Source organism: Capricornis sumatraensis, chromosome 17 (genome assembly GCF_032405125.1).
Source record: "Capricornis sumatraensis isolate serow.1 chromosome 17, serow.2, whole genome shotgun sequence".
In the NCBI taxonomy this organism is placed as follows: Eukaryota; Metazoa; Chordata; class Mammalia; order Artiodactyla; family Bovidae; genus Capricornis; species Capricornis sumatraensis.
In genome coordinates this window covers 78155317-78173378 of record NC_091085.1, presented here as the reverse complement: position 1 = coordinate 78173378, position 18062 = coordinate 78155317, and the positions used below count along the sequence as shown (strand labels likewise).

General features: G+C 53.0%; 1 protein-coding gene across 2 annotated transcripts in view; it reads left to right on the top strand.

Annotated features, from left to right (window-relative positions):
• Positions 1–18062, top strand: part of SPECC1L (sperm antigen with calponin homology and coiled-coil domains 1 like) — a 62857-nt gene that overhangs the window by 9800 nt on the left and 34995 nt on the right. For both annotated transcript variants that reach the window (XM_068989474.1, XM_068989473.1), the window contains exons 4-8: positions 279–486; positions 11706–11779; positions 12919–13094; positions 15879–16042; positions 17263–17354. In XM_068989474.1, the coding sequence (XP_068845575.1) occupies positions 279–486; positions 11706–11779; positions 12919–13094; positions 15879–16042; positions 17263–17354 (714 nt within the window). The remainder of the gene's footprint in view (positions 1–278; positions 487–11705; positions 11780–12918; positions 13095–15878; positions 16043–17262; positions 17355–18062) is intronic.

Sequence of the window (18062 nt, the reverse complement as noted above, 5' to 3'; positions counted from 1 at the left end):
TGCCTTCAGTCCAAACTTTGGAGAAGGGAAAACTTCAGAAACCTCTTCGTAAGTACTGTAGCGAGGTTCAGTGTGATGTCAGTGCGAGTTCAGTGGTGTGGCAGCGCGCCGTGCTGACGCGTGCTGTGTGACGTCCGAGTCACTGGACGCCCACAGCGGTCACACGGCCCTCCTCACTCTCGCAGAGCGGTGCCCACAGGTGCGGCCTGTGCCTCTGTCCTGGGACTTAGCTCAGAACAGCACTCACTTTCCTGATCTGCACCATCGATTCCACACAGGTAGAAGACGAATACCGAGCCTTCCAAGAGGAAGCTAAGAAGCAGATAGAAGATCTGAACCTGACCTTAGAGAAACTACGGTCAGAGCTGGAAGAGAAAGAGACGGAGAGGAGTGACATGAAGGAAACGATCTTTGAACTGGAGGACGAAGTAGAGCAGCACCGGGCAGTGAAACTTCACGACAACCTCATCATCTCCGACTTAGAGAGTAAGTGAGGCCCCACCGGGGGGCAGTGCAGACCCGTCTCCAACTTAGAGAGTGAGTGAGGCCCCGCCGGGGGAGAGTGCAGGCCCGTCTCCGACTTAGAGAGTGAGTGAGGCCCCGCCGGGGGACAGTGCAGGCCCGTCTCCGACTTAGAGAGTGAGTGAGGCCCCGCCGGGGGACAGTGCAGGCCCGTCTCCGACTTAGAGAGTGAGGCCCCCACCCGGGGGACAGTGCAGGCCCGTCTCTAACTTAGAGAGTGAGGCCCCCACCCGGGGGACAGTGCAGGCCCGTCTCTAACTTAGAGAGTGAGGCCCCCACCCGGGGGAGAGTGCAGGCCTGTCTCCGACTTAGAGAGTAAGTGAGGCCCGCCCACCTGTGGGGACTGTGCATGCTCAGGACGGACAGGTGGGGGTCTCTGCCTGGGCAGGGCTCTGGGGCAGCAGTGCTGTGGCCGGGCAGACATGTGTGGGCTGGAGCCTCATGGCACCACCCGTCTCCCGGCTGCTGTTTTGCTCCTGAAGGACTTAAACAGAAGCATCTCTTTAAAACTGCTTAACTATGAGAAGTCATTTCAGTGAGATGTTAATGAGGCTATTAACTTTCTAGATCTTAGGAAAAGCCATTTATCATCAACGTCTAGTGGTTGCAAGTGTAATGAGACCAAAAACTTGATCTCTAGGCCTACAGCACAGGTTTTTGTTTATCTCCTTAATTTTCCTCCTTTCCATGAAGATGTCGTCAGGTAGATTTGGAATTCGGATTTTGAGTTGCTCTGCTTGCTTTTTTAAAAGATTTTTTTAAACTATTTTGTAATTATTTCAGACTTATAAAAACATTTGCAAAAACAGTGCAAGCATTTCTGTGTGGAAAATGTGGTGAAGAATGGAAATTTGACTGGTCTTGTCGCAGACTGTGTTCCGCTGCGAGTGAGGAAACAGATGTGCCTCGGAGCAGTTGGGCACCACTGACGGGCACGCGGATGCGGCCAGGCCACATTCTGGCTGAGACGCGGCGGCGTCTAGTCACAGAGAGACACTAAAGACAGAGATGAGCAGTGTTGTGCCGAAAGGCCTGAGTGGTGGTGTGTCCCCAAAGATGCCGGTGTCATGAAGGGCCGAGGCTGAGGGGGAGTCCCAGGCTGCAGGACTTGGGACGGGCCAGCCCCTGCTCCCTTGCCTGCTGGGCCCCGGGCTGCCCTCAGGCTGTGGGGACAGACGTCGGCATAAACACATGAGGTGGACAGCCCACGGGGTCTGAGTGCTGGTAGGGACCACACACTGCATTGTGCTGGGGTGAGGGACGCGGCGTGTGTCCTTAAGAAGGAAAGATGGACACAGGCAGACGGGCAGGGAGCGGAGACGGCAGAAGATGGAACACGGTACACCGTCAGGGAGGCAAGGCTGAGCAACAGGGACATGGGTGCTCGGGACCTGGGCCTTGGGTTACTTCTCGTATCTTTTTGTAACTTTCAAGTTATTTCCAAATGATAACGTCTTAAAAGTTCTTATGTACTCTTTACCTGGATTCTCTGAATATCAACAAATTTTAAGTTGTAAGCCTGCTAAGGATGGCCTGGTGGGGATGGGGAGGACGGAGATAGCCTTTCTGGATGCCGTGGAGGCTTTCCAGTCGCCCATTCGTGTCTGACTCTTTGTGACCCCATGGACTGCAGCATGCCAGGCTGCCTTGTCCTTCACCGTCTCCCAGAGTTTGCCAAAACTCATGTCCATTGAGTCAGTGATGCCATCCAACCATCTCATCCTCTGTCGCCCCCTTCTCCTCCTGCCCTCAAACTTTCCCAACATCAGGGTCGTTTCCAATAAGTTGGCTGTTCGCATCAGGTGGCCAAAATATTGGAGCTTCAGCTTCAGTCCTTCCAGTGACTATTCAGGGTTGATTTCCTTTAGAACTCACTGGTTTGATCTCCTTGCTGTCCAAGGAACTCTCAAGAGTCTTCTCCAGCACCACAGTTCAAAGCATTAATTCTTTCGTGTTCAGCCTTCTTTATGGTCCAACTCTCACATCCATACATGACTACTGGAAAAACCATAGCTTTGACTAGATGGACGTTTGTGGGCAAAGTGACATCTCTGGTTTTTAATACGCTGTCTAGCTTTTCACCCGAGGGGCAAGCATCTTTCAATTTCATGGCTGCAGTCACCGTCCGCAGCCGTCTGGGAGCCCAAGCAGATCAAGCCTGCCACGCGTCCGTCATGGCTTCACTTCTTTCTTCATCTGTTGCCGTGAAGTGATGGGACCAGATGCCACGATCTTAGTTTTTTTGAATGTTGCGTTCTAAGTCAGCTTTTTCACTTTCCTCTTTCACCTTCATCAGAAGGCTATTTATCTTTAGTTCTTTGCTTTCTGCCATAAGGGTGGTGTCATCTGCACGTCTGAGTTTATTGAAATTTCTCCTAGCAATCTTGATTCCAGCTTGTGCTTCATCCAGCCCGGCACTTCACATGATGTACTCTGCGTAGAACTTAAATAAGCAAGGTGACGCGTACACAGTCTTGATGACATAGTCCTTTCCCCATTTTGAACCAGTCCGGTCGTTGTTCCATGTCTGGTTCTAACTGTTGCTTCTTGACCTGCATACAGGTTTCTCAGGAGGCAGGTAAGGTGGTCTGGAATTCCCGTCTCTTTAAGAATTTTCCACAGTTTGTTGTGATCCGCAGTCAAGGCCTTAGTTTAGTCAGTGAAGCAGAAGTAGATTTTGTCTGTGATCCACCGGATTTAGCAGTTTGATCTCCGGTCCCTCTTGTATGTCTGTACATCTTGTAAATCCAGCTTGTACATCTGACAGTTCTCGGTTCAAGTGCTAATGAAGACTAGCTTGAAGGATTTTGAGCATTACCTCGCTAGCATGTGAAATGACCACAGCCATGTGGCAGTTTGAACGTTCTTTGGCCTTTCTTTGGGATTGGAATGAAAGCGGACCTTTTCCAGCCTTGGCTCGAGCTGTTGGAGTTTCGGGTCATGCTTCTTTGTGGACCGACAGGCAGATGCAGCGTGGAGCTGGAGCACCTGTGCCGTGAGGGCCGGGGTTGACCTCCTGCGTCAGCCCTCCAGGTGTCTGGTGGCGATTCTGAGCTCTGGCTGGTTGACCCAGCCTTTGTAGGATGACCTCAGGGCTATTTATTCCAAAGTGTGAGGATACTGAAGTGGCTTGTGGGAACGTATTTCTGAGAGACATAGTGATGCACTTTTTCATGTAAAGTTTTAGAAAACTTTTAGTTTAACATTTGTGTCCAGTTCGTATTTCATTGTCTGAACTGAGAGAGTTACTGCATTTTACTTCCTAAATACAGATGGTTCTAAAGTTTGAGATTAACTTGGGAGCTCAGTGTCTTCTTTTAGTACAGATAATAGCCTTTTTCCCTTGCAAACCTTTTGCTTTGAATGTGAAAAGAGTGACACCTTGTGGTAATTAGGGTGATAGCTAGAAAAATGTAAGAGGTTTCCAGGGACAAAATTTTCCATATCAATGCCAAAATAAAAATTACATAAACAGGGTACGAATTTTAGTTATAAAATGGCTGAAAATCCTTAATAAAATCTTCTTAGCCATGTAGTTTCTCTCCCCAATTTTTAAAAAATGTTTTATTTTGTATTTGGGTATTGCCAATTATGGAAACATTAACAGGCTTTATTTTCTTGGGCTCCAAAATCACTGCAGATGGTGATTGCAGCCATGAAATTAAAAGACCCTTTCTCCTTGGGAGGAAAGGTATGACCAACCTAGACAGCATATTAAAAAGCAGAGACATTGCTTTGCTGACAGAGGTCTGTCTGGTCAAGGCTGTGATCTTTCCAGTAGTCATGTATGAATGTGAGAGTTGGACCATAAAGAAAACTGAGTGCTGAAGAATTGATGCTTTTGAACTGCAGTGTTGGAGAAGACTCTTGAGAATCCCTTGGACTGCAAGGAGATCCAACCAGTGAATCCTAAAGGAAATCAACCCAATAGTCACTGGAAGGACTGATGCTGAAACTAAAGCTCCAATACTTTGGCCACCTGATTCGAAGAACTGACTCATTGGAAAACCCCCTGATGCTGGGAAGGATTGAAGGCAGAAGGAGAAGGGGACAACAGAGGATGAGATGGTTTGATGGCATCACTACTCAATGGACATGAGTTTGAGCAAGCTCCGGGAGTTAGTGATGGACAGGAAGCCTGGCGTGCTGCATTCCATGGGGTTGCAAAGAGTGGGACATGACTAAGCAACTGAACTGAACTGATAGCTGATTAATGGGCTTCCGTGATGGCACAGCGGGTAAAGAATCCGCCTTCAGTGCAGGAGACACATGTTCGATCCCTGGGTCAGGAAGATCCAGTGGAATAGGGAATGGCAACCTGCTTCGGTATTCTCGCCTGGGAAATCCCACGGACGAAGAGCCTGGTGGGCTGCAGTCCACGGCGTCGCAGGCAGGCGGACGCGACTGAGCTTGGGCACAGAGACGACGGCTGATCAGCAACGTTGTGAGGGTCCCAGGCGGACAGCAGGGGCTCAGCCACCCGCGCGCATGCGTCCCGTCCCAGCCGTGCGGACCCCCGTGCAGCACAGCGCAGAGCTCCCTGCGCCACACAGGAGGCCCTTGTTGGTTATCTATTGTAAATATAGCAGTGTGTACATGTCCAGTTTTTTGAAATAAAAAGCTGGAATGCGCAGAAGCGCCTGGGGAGTTGTGTGGCGGTTAGCACCTCTGCCTGGATGCGGCAGTCGGTAGCGTCGTGTAGCGTTTGCCTTCTGAGTGTGTTCAGCTGGACCAGTTGGCAGTAAGCTGTGGACACTGACCTCTGGAGTATTTCAGCACGTTCTCCTTGTAAGCACAATGCAGTATCACAGTTAGCAAAGCTAGGCATCAGTTCTTAGCATCGTCGAATACCCTGTGCGCAGGTTTCCCTAGCTGACCCTGGAGTGCCCTTTATAATTGTTTGATCGGATCCAGGATCCAGACACATTTCCTGTAATTTATTATTATAGCTACATAATCTGATAGGAGTTAGTTTTTTCTTCAAGAATTCTAGCATTTGGGATGTGTGCTAAGTCAGCACCTGATTTAGGGGAGTCCATGAAAGGGAATACTGCTAACTGGGAAAGGAGGGGTTTTCCTGTGGAATGAAAGCATCCCCATAGTCACTTTTAGAACCTTTTTAATCACCACCCCCTCCAAAGCAATCCGGCACCCATTAGTAGCCACTGATCATTTACCCCAGCGTGGTTCTGACTTTTTACTAGACAGGATTTCAAAACAGCTGTTGTGCACGTACTCGGGACCTGGAGGAAAGCGTGCTCGTCGTGATGAACGAATAGCAAATCTCCAGAGAAGTGAAAGCTGCTAAAATGGAGGCTAGCGGGTGTTCTGGAAACGAGACATTAGACAGCAACTACAGAAGGTTACGGAGTCATTGAAACTGCGAATCAGAGATGTGGAAGAGCCACTGACCTTGAACGTCAATCCGTAGACATTAGGGAGAAAGACGGCTGGAAACAACGAGCAGGGCATCCTTGGTGTCCGTGGGACACCGCGGTGTGTGTGTGGTCAGGGGTCCACACGGCCCCCCGGAGAGCTCAGCGCCGTGTAGACCTGGAGGGCGTGCCGGGCTGGCCTGGCCTGCGGTTTCCTCGCCGCACCGGGACGCCACATCTGAGCCGGGAAGGTCTGAGCAGCGGCTCTGCCTGTAAATGCTCTTGAAGACTTCCAGCTCAGGACGATGGCCTGAGGCCACATACGCCGCCTTTCCCTCCCACAGTCCCAGGGACACAGCGGGAGAGACGTGAGAATACTCTGAGCAGTAGAGCAGAGAGACATCGGGGAGGATCCCGTCCGCAGGCCAAGAGTTCTGAGCAGTCTCTGGAAGACTTTCTGTAAAGCCGATGGACTTGGCCGTGGGCATCAGAGGGAGTAGAGAGGGCTGCGGCCTAGAGAACTTTGCACTTCTCAGTAGTGACGTCCCCACCGTGCCCTGGGGCTGAGGGCAGCGGTCCTCCCTGTGGGCTCTGAGGCCGAGGCATAAGGCACTGGGGGTCCTTACACCCCCTCCTCTGTTGGGCGCCGGCTCTGCTGTTGGCCCGACGCTGCTCCTGGGCTCATCTCTGTCTAAGGAAGGTGGGAATATGGGCCCAGGCGCCCCCAGCACCACGCCCTTAGTACTCTGCCTGGGTAACTGCAGGCTGCCGTGTTGTCTTGAAAAGGAGACCACACAGGGCAAGGCAGCTGGGCCCTGCAGTGAAACGGGCGCGTGCACCCCTGCCGCCCCCGCAGAAACCGCCTTTTCCCTCTTGCTCATCCAGAGTGTGTCCCCCCACCCCCACCAGCGGCTCCTGTCATCAGCAGAGCCTGCCTTTAGCCGGTGTTCCGTCCAGAAGTGTGCAGGAGTCTCTGATGCGAACCATTCTTTGTAAGTAAGAAAGACCAGCCAGAACTCACTAGACGTTTTAAGACCTTCTTGTTTAGTCAACTCCGACTCTTTGCGACCCCGTAGACTGTAGTCCTCCAGGCTCCTCTGTCTGTGGGATTTCCCAGGCAAGAATGCTAGAGCAGGTTGCCATTTTCTTCTCCAGGGGATCTTCCTGATCCAGGGATCGAACCTCTGTTTCCTGCATTGGCAGGCAGATTCTTTACCGCTGAGCCACCAGGAAAGCACCTTTCAACATCTTAGAAGAGCTTAGAGGAGAATAGCAGAAAGAAACAGCTCAACAGAGCCTCCAAAATAAAGCTGCTGATGTGCCGAGCAAAACACAGCTGACTGGTATCAAGAGCAGTGGCGCCAGCAGGGCCTCAGGCCCAGCTTAGCCTCGACCTCCCCTCCCATTCGCTGTCTGCGTTGCCCTGTTCTGTGCACACTTGCAGCTGCGTTCTGCCCTCTGCAATTCCTGAGGTTCAGGCCAGCTAGGGCCTGGCATCCTGATACTTGGAAGTTGATGACCATGGTGAGCATGGGTGGCTCGAGACCAGAGAACAGGCAGGGGCAAGAGGAGGAAAGCTGTGTCTTGCTGTGATGAGACGGCCTGGAAGGCACGGTACTGGGGAGCCTTCGTGGAGGAGAGTCGTGTTGACTGTGTATGATTAAAACTTTCAGTTCAGTGAAGTCCCAGGATTATTAATAAACGGCATTGGGAGAGTATTTGAAACATATATCAAATATGTAGAGAGGTTCAGTAAGACTAGAGTAACCCGTTAACCAAATGATGCGTGTGAATAAGTCAGAGAAAGATACAGGAGGATGCTTGACTTCTGAAAAAAGCAGTGAGACTCAAGATGGGGGTGAGAAGAATTTAAGAGAGCTAACATGTAAGAGAGGAGAAAAGGGTCCTTTCTGGAGTAGTGGTCAGAATTTTTACAAGTGTAACAGTGCCATAGCAACCTGCTTGCAGAAATCTGCTCTTCAGAGACATCCTTAAGAGTTTGCAGCTATCCACACAGATGTGGATGCTCCCGAGTCACAGGTTACTAGAGACCAGGATTTTTCGGAGAAGGTGATGGCACCCCACGCCAGTACCCTTGCCTGGAAAATCTCATGGATGGAGGAGCCTGGTGGGCTGCAGTCCATGGGGTCGCGAAGAGTCGGACACGACTGACCGACTTCACTTTCACTTTTCACTTTCATGCATTGGAGAAGGAAATGGCAACCCACTCCCATGTTCTTGCCTGGAGAATGCCAGGGACGGGGGAGCCTGGTGGGCTGCTGTCTTTGGGGTCACACAGAGTCGGACACGACTGAAGCGACTTAGCAGCAGCAGCAGCAGCAAAGACCAGGAAACGACCTATATTTTCAACAGTTGAGTCCAGTTAGAAGCCCGTGGGCTTGGTGCGTCCCTGCCACGGCCACCCTTTCACCAGCCGGGGTGAACACGCCCTGTCGGCGTGCGCAGGCCAGAGAAACGTGTGCATGAAAGAAAGCACACGCCAGGGGATGAGCCGGGTGCGTTGCCTCTGTGATGAAGACCGTGGCAGTCTTGCTGGAGCATCACACTCAGACTGTGGCCAGTCGTAGTGCTGTTCCTGAAGAAACACTGATCTCAGTGTATTCCGTCCCGTAAAGGCTCTAACTTGGTGACTTCTCAGAAAGAATTCTGTATTCTGGAGCGCGTGGGTTGACGTGGGCCCTATTGATGGTTTCAGGCGGCCCTTCAGCGCCTCCTCCCCCTCTGCAGGTGTGTCCGCAAGTAACACCTAAAAAGCTGGAGGCGCTCACAGTGTTTCCGAGAAATGCTGGAGCCGCTCTGACTGGCTGCTGATGGGGCTGCTGAGACAAACCATGATGTTTCCAGTTGGTGGAGTGTGAGTGTGGCCATCAGAATGGTGCTGCGGGTCCGCATTCATTGATGAAAGTGTCCGGCATCTCCTGACTAGGGGGAGAGCTTGCAAAGCAGTAGAAACAGTATGATTTTTTCCCTGTAACCGTGTCTTACTTTTAGAATCGGGGGCAAAAGTTAGCCACATTTGGGGGGAGGGATAAAAACGAGTAAAATAAAAAGCAACAGGGACTTCCCTGGCAGTCCATTGGGTTAGCCCTGCACACTTCCGAGGCAGGGGACACGGGCCCGCCCCTGGGTGGGGGGCTAAGATCCTGCATGCTGTGCGGCAGGGCCAAAAGACAGACAGAAGTGGTAGATGGCTTACTTTAAACTCCCACGCAGCCTCTTACATCAGGGGCTCTGTCTTGGGGGTACAGCTGTGGCCTGGTGGCTGTCTGCCCGCTGCCCTGCCCCTGGCCCTGAGGGGTGCAGCTTTAGCTGACAGGTTCCCAGGTCCTTCCTGCCTCTGAAAACGGCACCTGACGGCCATTGGCAACACCAGCCAAGTGCAAAGCCGGCTCAGCACTGGGCATCTTCTGGCATCGGAGGGCAGGGGAGCTTGTGGGGACTTTGCTCCCTTCCCATCACAGGGGTCATAGGGGGTCCCGTGGCGAGGTCGCTGCTCACGGCGCCCGCAGGGGGGCAGGCCCGTGGCTGGAAGTGGCGCGGAGGCCCAGCTGACGGTTCGTCATCGATGTTGGGTCTTGCCGGTGGGAAGGTTGTGATTGGGTCTGTGCCGGTGCCCAGAGTTGTTCAGAGCAAGGTTGGTCCAGTGGCAGAGCGAACAGAGACGCGCCGATCTCTAGAGTCAAGGCGGCGCTGTAGAGCTAACCCTGAGGGAGGGAGGCCGGAGCAGCTCTGTTCTTCGACAGACGGTGATGCTGCGTGTGAGGTGGAGGCAGCAGGTGGCGGCGTCCCTCCCACTCAGGGCTCTGAGGCGGGAGCTGTGTGTAGAGGCCCCGGGGTGGCCGAGCCCCACGCTGCCCTGTGTGACGGGCACTGCCCAGCCTCCTCACAGCGAGGACTGGACCGCCGACGCCCGTGTTTCCAGGGAGGAAAAGCCTGTTGTCACTTCCGTGCTTCTGTAGAGCGTAAATAATAGAATTCCCTGGAGGCTCTTGAAGTGCTTTATCCAGCCTGAAGGGGTCCACTGGCCATCAGCGCCCTTCTGTTGACGTGGAGGCCCAGCAGCAGTGGGCACGCGGCGCTGAGGGTAAGGGTGTCCCCTGAGAGCTGCGGCCTGTGAGCCCTCGGCCGTGAACGCCGAGGCTGCTGCGGGAAGAGGGTGGGAGCCGAAGGAGGGAGCCTGAGACGGCCGTGTGGCTCACGTGCTGCCGGAGGGTCAGGCGCTGAGACCTGCGGTCACGCACCCCACGTGAGTCCCCTACACGACAGGCCGTCTGCCACCAGAAGGGAGCCTGAGATGGCCGTGTGGCTCACGTGCCGCCAGAGGGTTAGGGCGCTGAGACCTGCGGTCACACACCCCACGTGAGTCCCCTGCATGACAGGCCGTCTGCCACCAGAAGGGACCCTGAGACAGCCATGCGGCTCATGTATCGCCGGAGGGTCAGGGCGCTGAGACCTGCGGTCACGTGCCCCACGTGAGTCCCCTACACGACAGGCCCTCTGCCACCAGAAGGAGGGAAAGCAGTTTTCAGCAGAGGAGAGATACAGTTTTTTGTTTTGCTTGTTTTAACTGTAAAATATTTTTTGCACATAAGCGTAGCATAAAGGAAAGGTGTGTGACCCTTAGTGTTTTCCACGCTAGAAATGTTACAGCTTGTCCTTGTTCCTTGACTGTGTCTGCTGATATCACCAAGACCCTGATTTCATCCACATGTAGGTCAGACAGAGCCCAGTTCCCTCTGGTTCCAGAGTCATCCTCACCTAGGGGGTACTGCGCTTGGCTGCGCACCTGTGTTCCCACTTTGCCCTGAGCCAAACGGGATGGCCCGTTTGACCCCTAAGTTTCCAGGTGAAGTGAGGTCTGAAGCAGCTGTGTGGAGTCAGACTGTTAAAATTTAATCCTTTGCAATGAAAGCATCCTCTTTTCTGTCTCTGAAAGGGTAGGAACTGCACCTTTTTTTTCGTTTCCTTACATCTCAGGCACCTTGTGCAAAAATTTAACACAAAAGAAGGTACTTATTAGCAGTTTCTTGAATTACTGAGTAAAAGTAATTAACTTTTTATTTCGTAAAAAGCTGACTTTTTGGAATAGTGGAAAGTGATTTCCCTGTGCCTGCCTGGGTCCTGGGATGTGGCCTTGTCTGCACGCTCATCTTCACAGCCCTGGTCTGTCTAGAGCGGCCTTTGCACATTAGCGGTGCTCATCAGATGTTCACATTGCATGACGTGGTTTGGAGGAAATTCACATTATGCAAGAAATAACTTGAGGAGTATTGAATTACTTAATCCTTTGTGAAAAGACTTTTCTGTAGAATTAAACAGCAGCTCCCCAAGTTATTAAATAATTAAGTTTGTAAAAAGTTTAGCAAAGTCACGACCTTTCTGGAATCTATTCCAGTGTGCAAAGTTAAGTTATGCTTGTAAAAACAGGTTAATAACCCTTTGATTAAAAGCCCCCATTTTAATTGCAGTCAGTGTTGTTTTGCTTGGTTATGAGCCAACAGTGTGTGTGTGTGTCTAACAATTGATTTAACTTAGCTTTTTGTTTCAGAATTAGGACGCTGCGGAAGGAAGTCATCCAGAAGTCGCAATTTAAATTTGATATTTTCCTTACAGAGTCATACTGATTTATACTTAGATTGGAATTCCTTTTCAAGTTTTGTATTAAAAATAGAATGTCTTTGGGCAGGATGACTTTTTGAATAGCATATATAAGTACCCCCTCCCTCTCTATTTTTCCTTTTAAACGTGGTTTAAGAATAAATAGTTAAACTTTTGTGGTCTTTTCAGATACGGTTAAAAAACTCCAGGACCAAAAACATGACATGGAAAGAGAAATCAAGACCCTGCACAGGCGACTGCGGGTAGGAACGCGCGCGGCTCCCCGAAAGCTGCGCCCGCCGCCTGCCCCCCGAGCCGCAGACGCGGCCGTGGCCCAGAGCCACCGGGCTGCGGGTGGGCGAGGCTGTCCCCTCAGAGAGGGGCTGGCACCGTGTTTGACGAGATGCACTTAGGGAGCAGGGGTTATATCCTGGGAAGAAGCGTCATGAGTCCTAGGTGATGAAAGGCCCCAAGCTGCGCTGACTTCCATGGGCTTTCTGCCTTCTGTGGATTTGATCGGTCTGCCACGGCAGTGACGCTCTGACGCAGAGGGCGGGGGAAGCTGGTCTCGAGATTTGGGTTGACCCTGCAGTGCGGGAGACCCGGGTTCAGTTCCTGGGTGGGGAAGTTCCCTTGGAGAAGGGAATGGCAACCCACCCCGGTGCTCCTGTCTGGAGAATCCAACAGACAGGAGGCTGGCAGGCTGTGGCCCGTGGGGTCTCACGAGTCGGACATGACTTAGCGCCGTCTTCCTTCCTTCCTTCCTTCCTCTCCGTTGCCCAGGCTGTGAGGGGTACGGGGCGCTGCCCCTGGGGTTGGCGGCCGTGACTCCAGGAGGCGCCTGCGTCCTCATGGCCGTGGGAGGCCACACAGCGGACAGTCCTGGGCTCCTCCTCCTGTGTGTTTTGTCTGCTGAGATTAAATTTAGTGTTTTCCTTCTGGCTGCCTCTTCCTTTCTGATTTTTTTTTTCCGGTTCGTTTTTGATGTTAGGATATTTATAGTTTTTCACTGTAAAATCTTCCAGTGTAGCTCACACACCATATATCTACCTGCTTGAGCTCTTCACAGGCATATTTTGGAAGATAATGTTTATTTTCACAAGACTAACTTTGAAGCTTGCCACAGGGAAGGGAGGCCTGACCTGATCATCCTTACTGAGCAGTCCAAGTGCTTGCTGCCTCAGCAAGCAGGTCAGCTGGCAGCTTTTCCTCACCAGGAACACCGTTCACTAAAAGTAATTACGTAGTCTATTAGAAATAGGTAATAGCAGTTCTCTGGGATTTAAAAGTCATCAGTCATCACTTGAGACAGTGTATTACAGCAGTCTGATCATAAGCACATTTGTTTTAAAATACGTCTTCATGGCTCTTTTAGAAATAAAAACATAGTTTTTTAATGCAGGAGGAATCAGCGGAATGGCGGCAGTTCCAGGCTGATCTGCAGACTGCGGTGGTCATCGCAAATGACATTAAGTCTGAAGCCCAAGAGGAGATTGGTGACCTGAAGCGCCGCTTACATGAAGCTCAAGAGAAAAATGAGAAGCTCACGAAAGAATTGGAGGAAATAAAGTCACGCAAGTAAGTTTCGGGAAGCCAGCTGTGCCCTTCAGTCTCCGTAGGGAGCTCGTGAGTCCTGGTTCTGTGACGCAGCTTCACCGGGAGGCTGTGCGTCCTGACGCTGCTGTCACTGAGTTTGGGTCCAATGGAAGTGGCCCGAGTCCAGGCTTGTTCCACGGGCTCCCCCGAGCCTGCCGGTCCTCGAGTAGCCCCGTACAGTAGCACGGGCTCCGTGGCCTTTCCGAGCTGCTGTCAGCGGCCACAGTCCCCGACTCTGGAGGGGCTGGCTGGAGCGGCCGCCGCACGTGGCCCATTGCGGTTCCCGCCCCGGCCCATTGCGGTTCCCGCCCCGGCCCATTGCGGTTCCCGCCCCAGCCCCTTGCTCTTCCTGGGCTGTCGCCGTCAGGGAGGGTGCAGACCCTGGAGACAGACTCGGCCCCGTGCAGCTCTGCTGCTGCTGGTCTGGGGGCCGCTCGTCTCTGCGGTGGACACGGTGCTGCTTCCGTCACAGGGTTGTGGGGCTGCAGTGAGACCGCTGGGCGCTGCCCGCGGCCGCGGCCGGTGCCCGTCGGCAGGCGGCTCAGAGGCTCGAGTGGAGGGTGCAGGCCGACTTCCCTCTGCTGCTCGCGTGGAGAGTGTCTTGTGCTCCTGACCTGTGGGGCTTCTCCCGTTTAACACAGACGTCTTTGGAATCCTGTGAAGAGCCTTTGATGATGCACCCCCAGCTTCTAGGGAGACTGTCTGTGAGGGGAGAGACTGGTTTTTGAGGCTTTTTCCTTTTATTAAGTATAAGTGAAGTGAAAGTTGCTGAGTCGTGTCCGACTCTTTGCGACCCCATAAACTATACAGTCCTTGGAATTCTCCAAGCCAGAATGTTGGAGTGGGTAGCCTTTCCCTTTTCCAGGGGATCTTCCCAACCCAGGAGTCCAAGCCAGGTCTCCCGCATTGCAGGAGGATTCTTTATCACCTGAGCCACCAGGGAAGCCCCAAGTATCTCTAAGTATCAAAGCTGGAGGTTATTATTAAGAATTTGATTGTTCATTTTGTTGAACAGTTCTTAAATAGCCTTAGGGAAAAACTGAGAAAATATTTAACAGGCCAACTTGAAAAGGCTGCTGACTTTCATCGTTGCCCAGGTCTAGCGGATGGCCTGGTGGACAGTCTTGGTGAACTGTTTTTCTTTGACGTCTTTACTAAGCAGAACATGGAGTGAGTGGGCAGGTCATTGCTTCTTCACTCGTACACACCCTTCCTCCTCAAAGCTCGGACTTTTTACAGGAACGCTGACGCGCGGTTTGCCCTCCGCACTGTGCTGCCGTCAAGGAGAAGGCAGGCGTGAGGTGCCGGGGGACCCAGGCCTCGGCTCCCGGCTGTGTTGCCCGTCCCAGCCACTCGCGTTTTCACGGGGCAGTTTCCCTTCCAGTCCTCGGTGCAGCAGGGAGTTGCCCCGTCACTTGTCCCGGGCCTTGAGGTCCAGGTGGGAGTCACGTTGCCACAGTCATGCACTGGTGTGGAGGGGGCTGGAGGAGAGCCCTGCGTGTTTTCACACAGGGAAAATCCTTACTTGAGAATGACTGACTCCAGCTGTTGGTATTCAGATTCTGGTGTGTGGTGGATATTTCTTGAAAATGATTAAAGGAGCCTGTCACTTCAAGGAAACAACTGACAGTGTTTGGCACCAGTGATGAAACATGGGCTTTTAAGTAAATGTTAGGATTTTGGAAAACTTGCATCTGCCGTTGCAGGCTCAGCAGCTCCCCATGAAGGGTTTCCCGATGAGATCACCAGTGATGCTAACAAGAGACTTTAAAAATAACCTGTTTAACGACAGGCATCAGCGTTTGGGAAATGCGTGCAACTCTGTGAGCTCTTGTTTCTATATGGCCAGTGCAGTATCATTAAAATACTTTTCCCTTTTCCAACTACATACCCATGAGGCCGCTTTTTTTTTTTTTTCCTATCGCAGTAGATTGAATACAGAAGAGATGAGAACCTGGCCATCGTCTTAACCTAGACATTAAGGAGGTGTGCGGAAATGAGAACCTGGCCATCGTCTTAGCCTAGACTTTAAGGAGGTGTGCAGAAATGAGAACCTGGCCGTCTTCCTAACCTAGGCTTTAAAGTGGTGTGCGGAAATGAGAACCTGGCCGCCGCCGTAGCCTAGGCTTTAAGGAGGTGTGCAGAAACGCTGCCGGTGTTGTCTTGTTTGTTTTGTGGCTTACTGACTCAGTTGTGCCAAGTCTTCGTGATGCCATGGACTGTAGCCCACCAGGCTCCTCTGTGCTGGGATTTTCTAGGCACAAGTACTGGAGCGGTTGCCGTTTCCTCCTCCAAAGGGTCTTTCTGACCCAGGGTCTCTTGCATCTCCTGCATTGCAGGCAGGTCCTTACTCCTGAGCCACCCGGAAGCCCGATGGCACTGGATGGAGCCAGACTCGCCCTCCTGGGGCAGGACAGGCCTTCCCAGCAGCCCGGACGCTGACTCCCCTGTTCTGAGTCGGGGCCTTCAGCCAGACCACCTCCCCTCTCACTGCTAATTGATTACCAGTGTTCTCACCTACACTTAACACAGATGGAAATGGAACCCGATGGTTACTTAACCTAATTAGAATAACCTGATATAAAAATTTTAATATCGTTTCCTGGAATTCACGAATCTAATAAGATTATCAGACCAGGTGATTTACTGAGCTCACGTGATGCGATCGTTTTTAGCTGATGCTTTCTAAGGCTTCTCAGCTGGGAAAGGGAGCGTGTGTTCTCTAGGGCATGTCCAGAAGTGCCCTGACTCGTGTGTTGCTTTCAGGCAGGAGGAGGAGCGTGGCCGGGTGTACAACTACATGAACGCCGTGGAGCGGGACCTGGCAGCCCTGAGGCAGGGCATGGGGCTGAGCAGAAGGTCCTCCACGTCCTCGGAGCCGACACCCACGGTGAAGACCCTCATCAAGTCCTTCGACAGCGCGTCTCAAGGTAGCTCGTGTGCCGTGCTGGGCGGCGGCGCGCTCACGCACACGTGTGCTCTGGGCTGGCTGGCGCGCCTCAGCGTCCTGCTCTGAGTCTCATCGCACTCCAGGCTATGTCAGGGAGTCAGTCTTCTGCAAGCAGAGTCTTAACAGGAGGTTTGGGGTCTGTTCGGCCACAGAGATCCTGGTGTCAGACTCGGGCTGACCCCACGCAGGGGTCAGGTGTCTTCCCGGAGCCGGGCAGCCTCCAGGTGTGGCCTTCGGGCCCGCTCGTCGTCCAGGCCCCTCAGGCTTGTGCACTCAGGTGCTGCCTGACGCCGGCACCCGGCGTCTCCAGGTGTCATCCCTCGTCCAGAAGCAGACCTGGCCCCTCAGCTGCCGTCTCTCCCTGTGAAGGCAGCGCCATGCCGCCCGTTCCCAGGCCAGGAGTTTTGGAGCCTCCCTCCTGCTTGCCCAGCACCAGTCTGCCATCAAGCCCTCGTGCCCAGCCTCTCGCACACCTGCCCTGCTCTCTCATCTCTGGGAGCGCAGTTGGTGGCTAGCTCAGGCCACCATCCACTGCCATTCAGTGGCCCCTTTTTACTTCCTAATACAGATTTTTTCCTTTTTTTGGCCACGCAGCATGCTGGGTCTTAGTTCCCCAACTAGACACTGAGCCTGGGTCCCGGCAGTGAAAGCACAGAGCCCCAGCCACTGGCCCCCAGGGATTCCTGGAAGCCACCTTCTGAACAGTTCATTCCAGAGAGGGAGGTTGACACGTGAGCAGCTGTTATACACTGTGCGTCGAATGCAACACTGTGGAAAGCCACGTGAGGGGACATGCTGAGCCCCACCGGGGAGGCGAGGAAAGCTGCTCTGAGCCTAGCTCCCCTTCATGTAACATGCCAAGAGCGTCCACCACGTGCCCAACCTCTCACCCGACGTAGCCGCAGAAGCGCTCCTGAGGTCTTTGCACGTGGAGCCCTTGGCTTGTGGGGGTGCTAACCACGCAATTAGACAGCAGCAGCGAAGTGACCGGCACAGCCAGGCCTGGAAGTCAGCACCGCTTGTCTGGGGAGCACACTGTCCCCCTGGTGGCAGGGCTACTGGGGCTGAGGAGGTGGGGCGGCAGCTGTTCCCGGGAAGCCCCGAGTGCTGGCTGACCGGTGCTCCCTGGTGGGGGTGTTTGCGAAGCTTCCGCTGCACTCCATCACGGCCTCATTCACTGTGTGTTTGCTGTCTTCCCAGTGCCCAGCCCTGCCACGGCAGCAATCCCTCGAACGCCTCTGAGCCCAAGTCCCATGAAAACCCCCCCCGCGGCCGCCGTCTCCCCCATGCAGGTGCGTGCCTGTTGCTTTGTGTTTGCGTGTCCGTAGGAAGCGTCACACTCTCAGTTTGGAAGGAGGGCAGTGGAAACTCCATACTCTATCTATAGGGAGCTTTTTTCTTGCACTCTATTAATCGGATTTTTTAAAGGCATGAAAATATAAATGAAAGCAAATAAAGGCACTAAGGTATAATAAACTTCAAATAAGGTGAAGTTTCTCTAAATAGTGGTTGCCAGCTGAGGTTGAATGCTCATGATGTCAATTTGTAAACTTTTGTAAAGTTAAAAAATCTCATCTCTACCTTGGAAAACACACTAGTAATTATTAATAGAAGCCACAGTCAGCAGCATTTTAGGTCTTGTTTAGGTAGCACAGGCTTCTCAAACCTGATTGTGCACGAGAGTCGTGTGGAATTTTGAACACACAGACCCCCGGGCCTCCTCCCACTGAATAGGCATCCCTGGGAACGGGAGACAAGATGAGGAGAGGTGGCTCTTCAGGCCTCACTGAGGCCGTGAGGGGTCCGGGCTGGGTGCCTCTGCACCACGGGCAGCTGGGAGGCCGGACCAGAGGCTGGAGGCAGTTCCATTCAGACATCGTCGTGGGGCTGAGATCTGCGGTTGAGAAACGGGCTGAGCCCTGCTGCGGGCCAGGCTGCTCTCCGTGGCGAGCAGGGAGGCTGCCTCTGGGGCAGCCAGGAGGGAGCACAAGGGCTGGGGT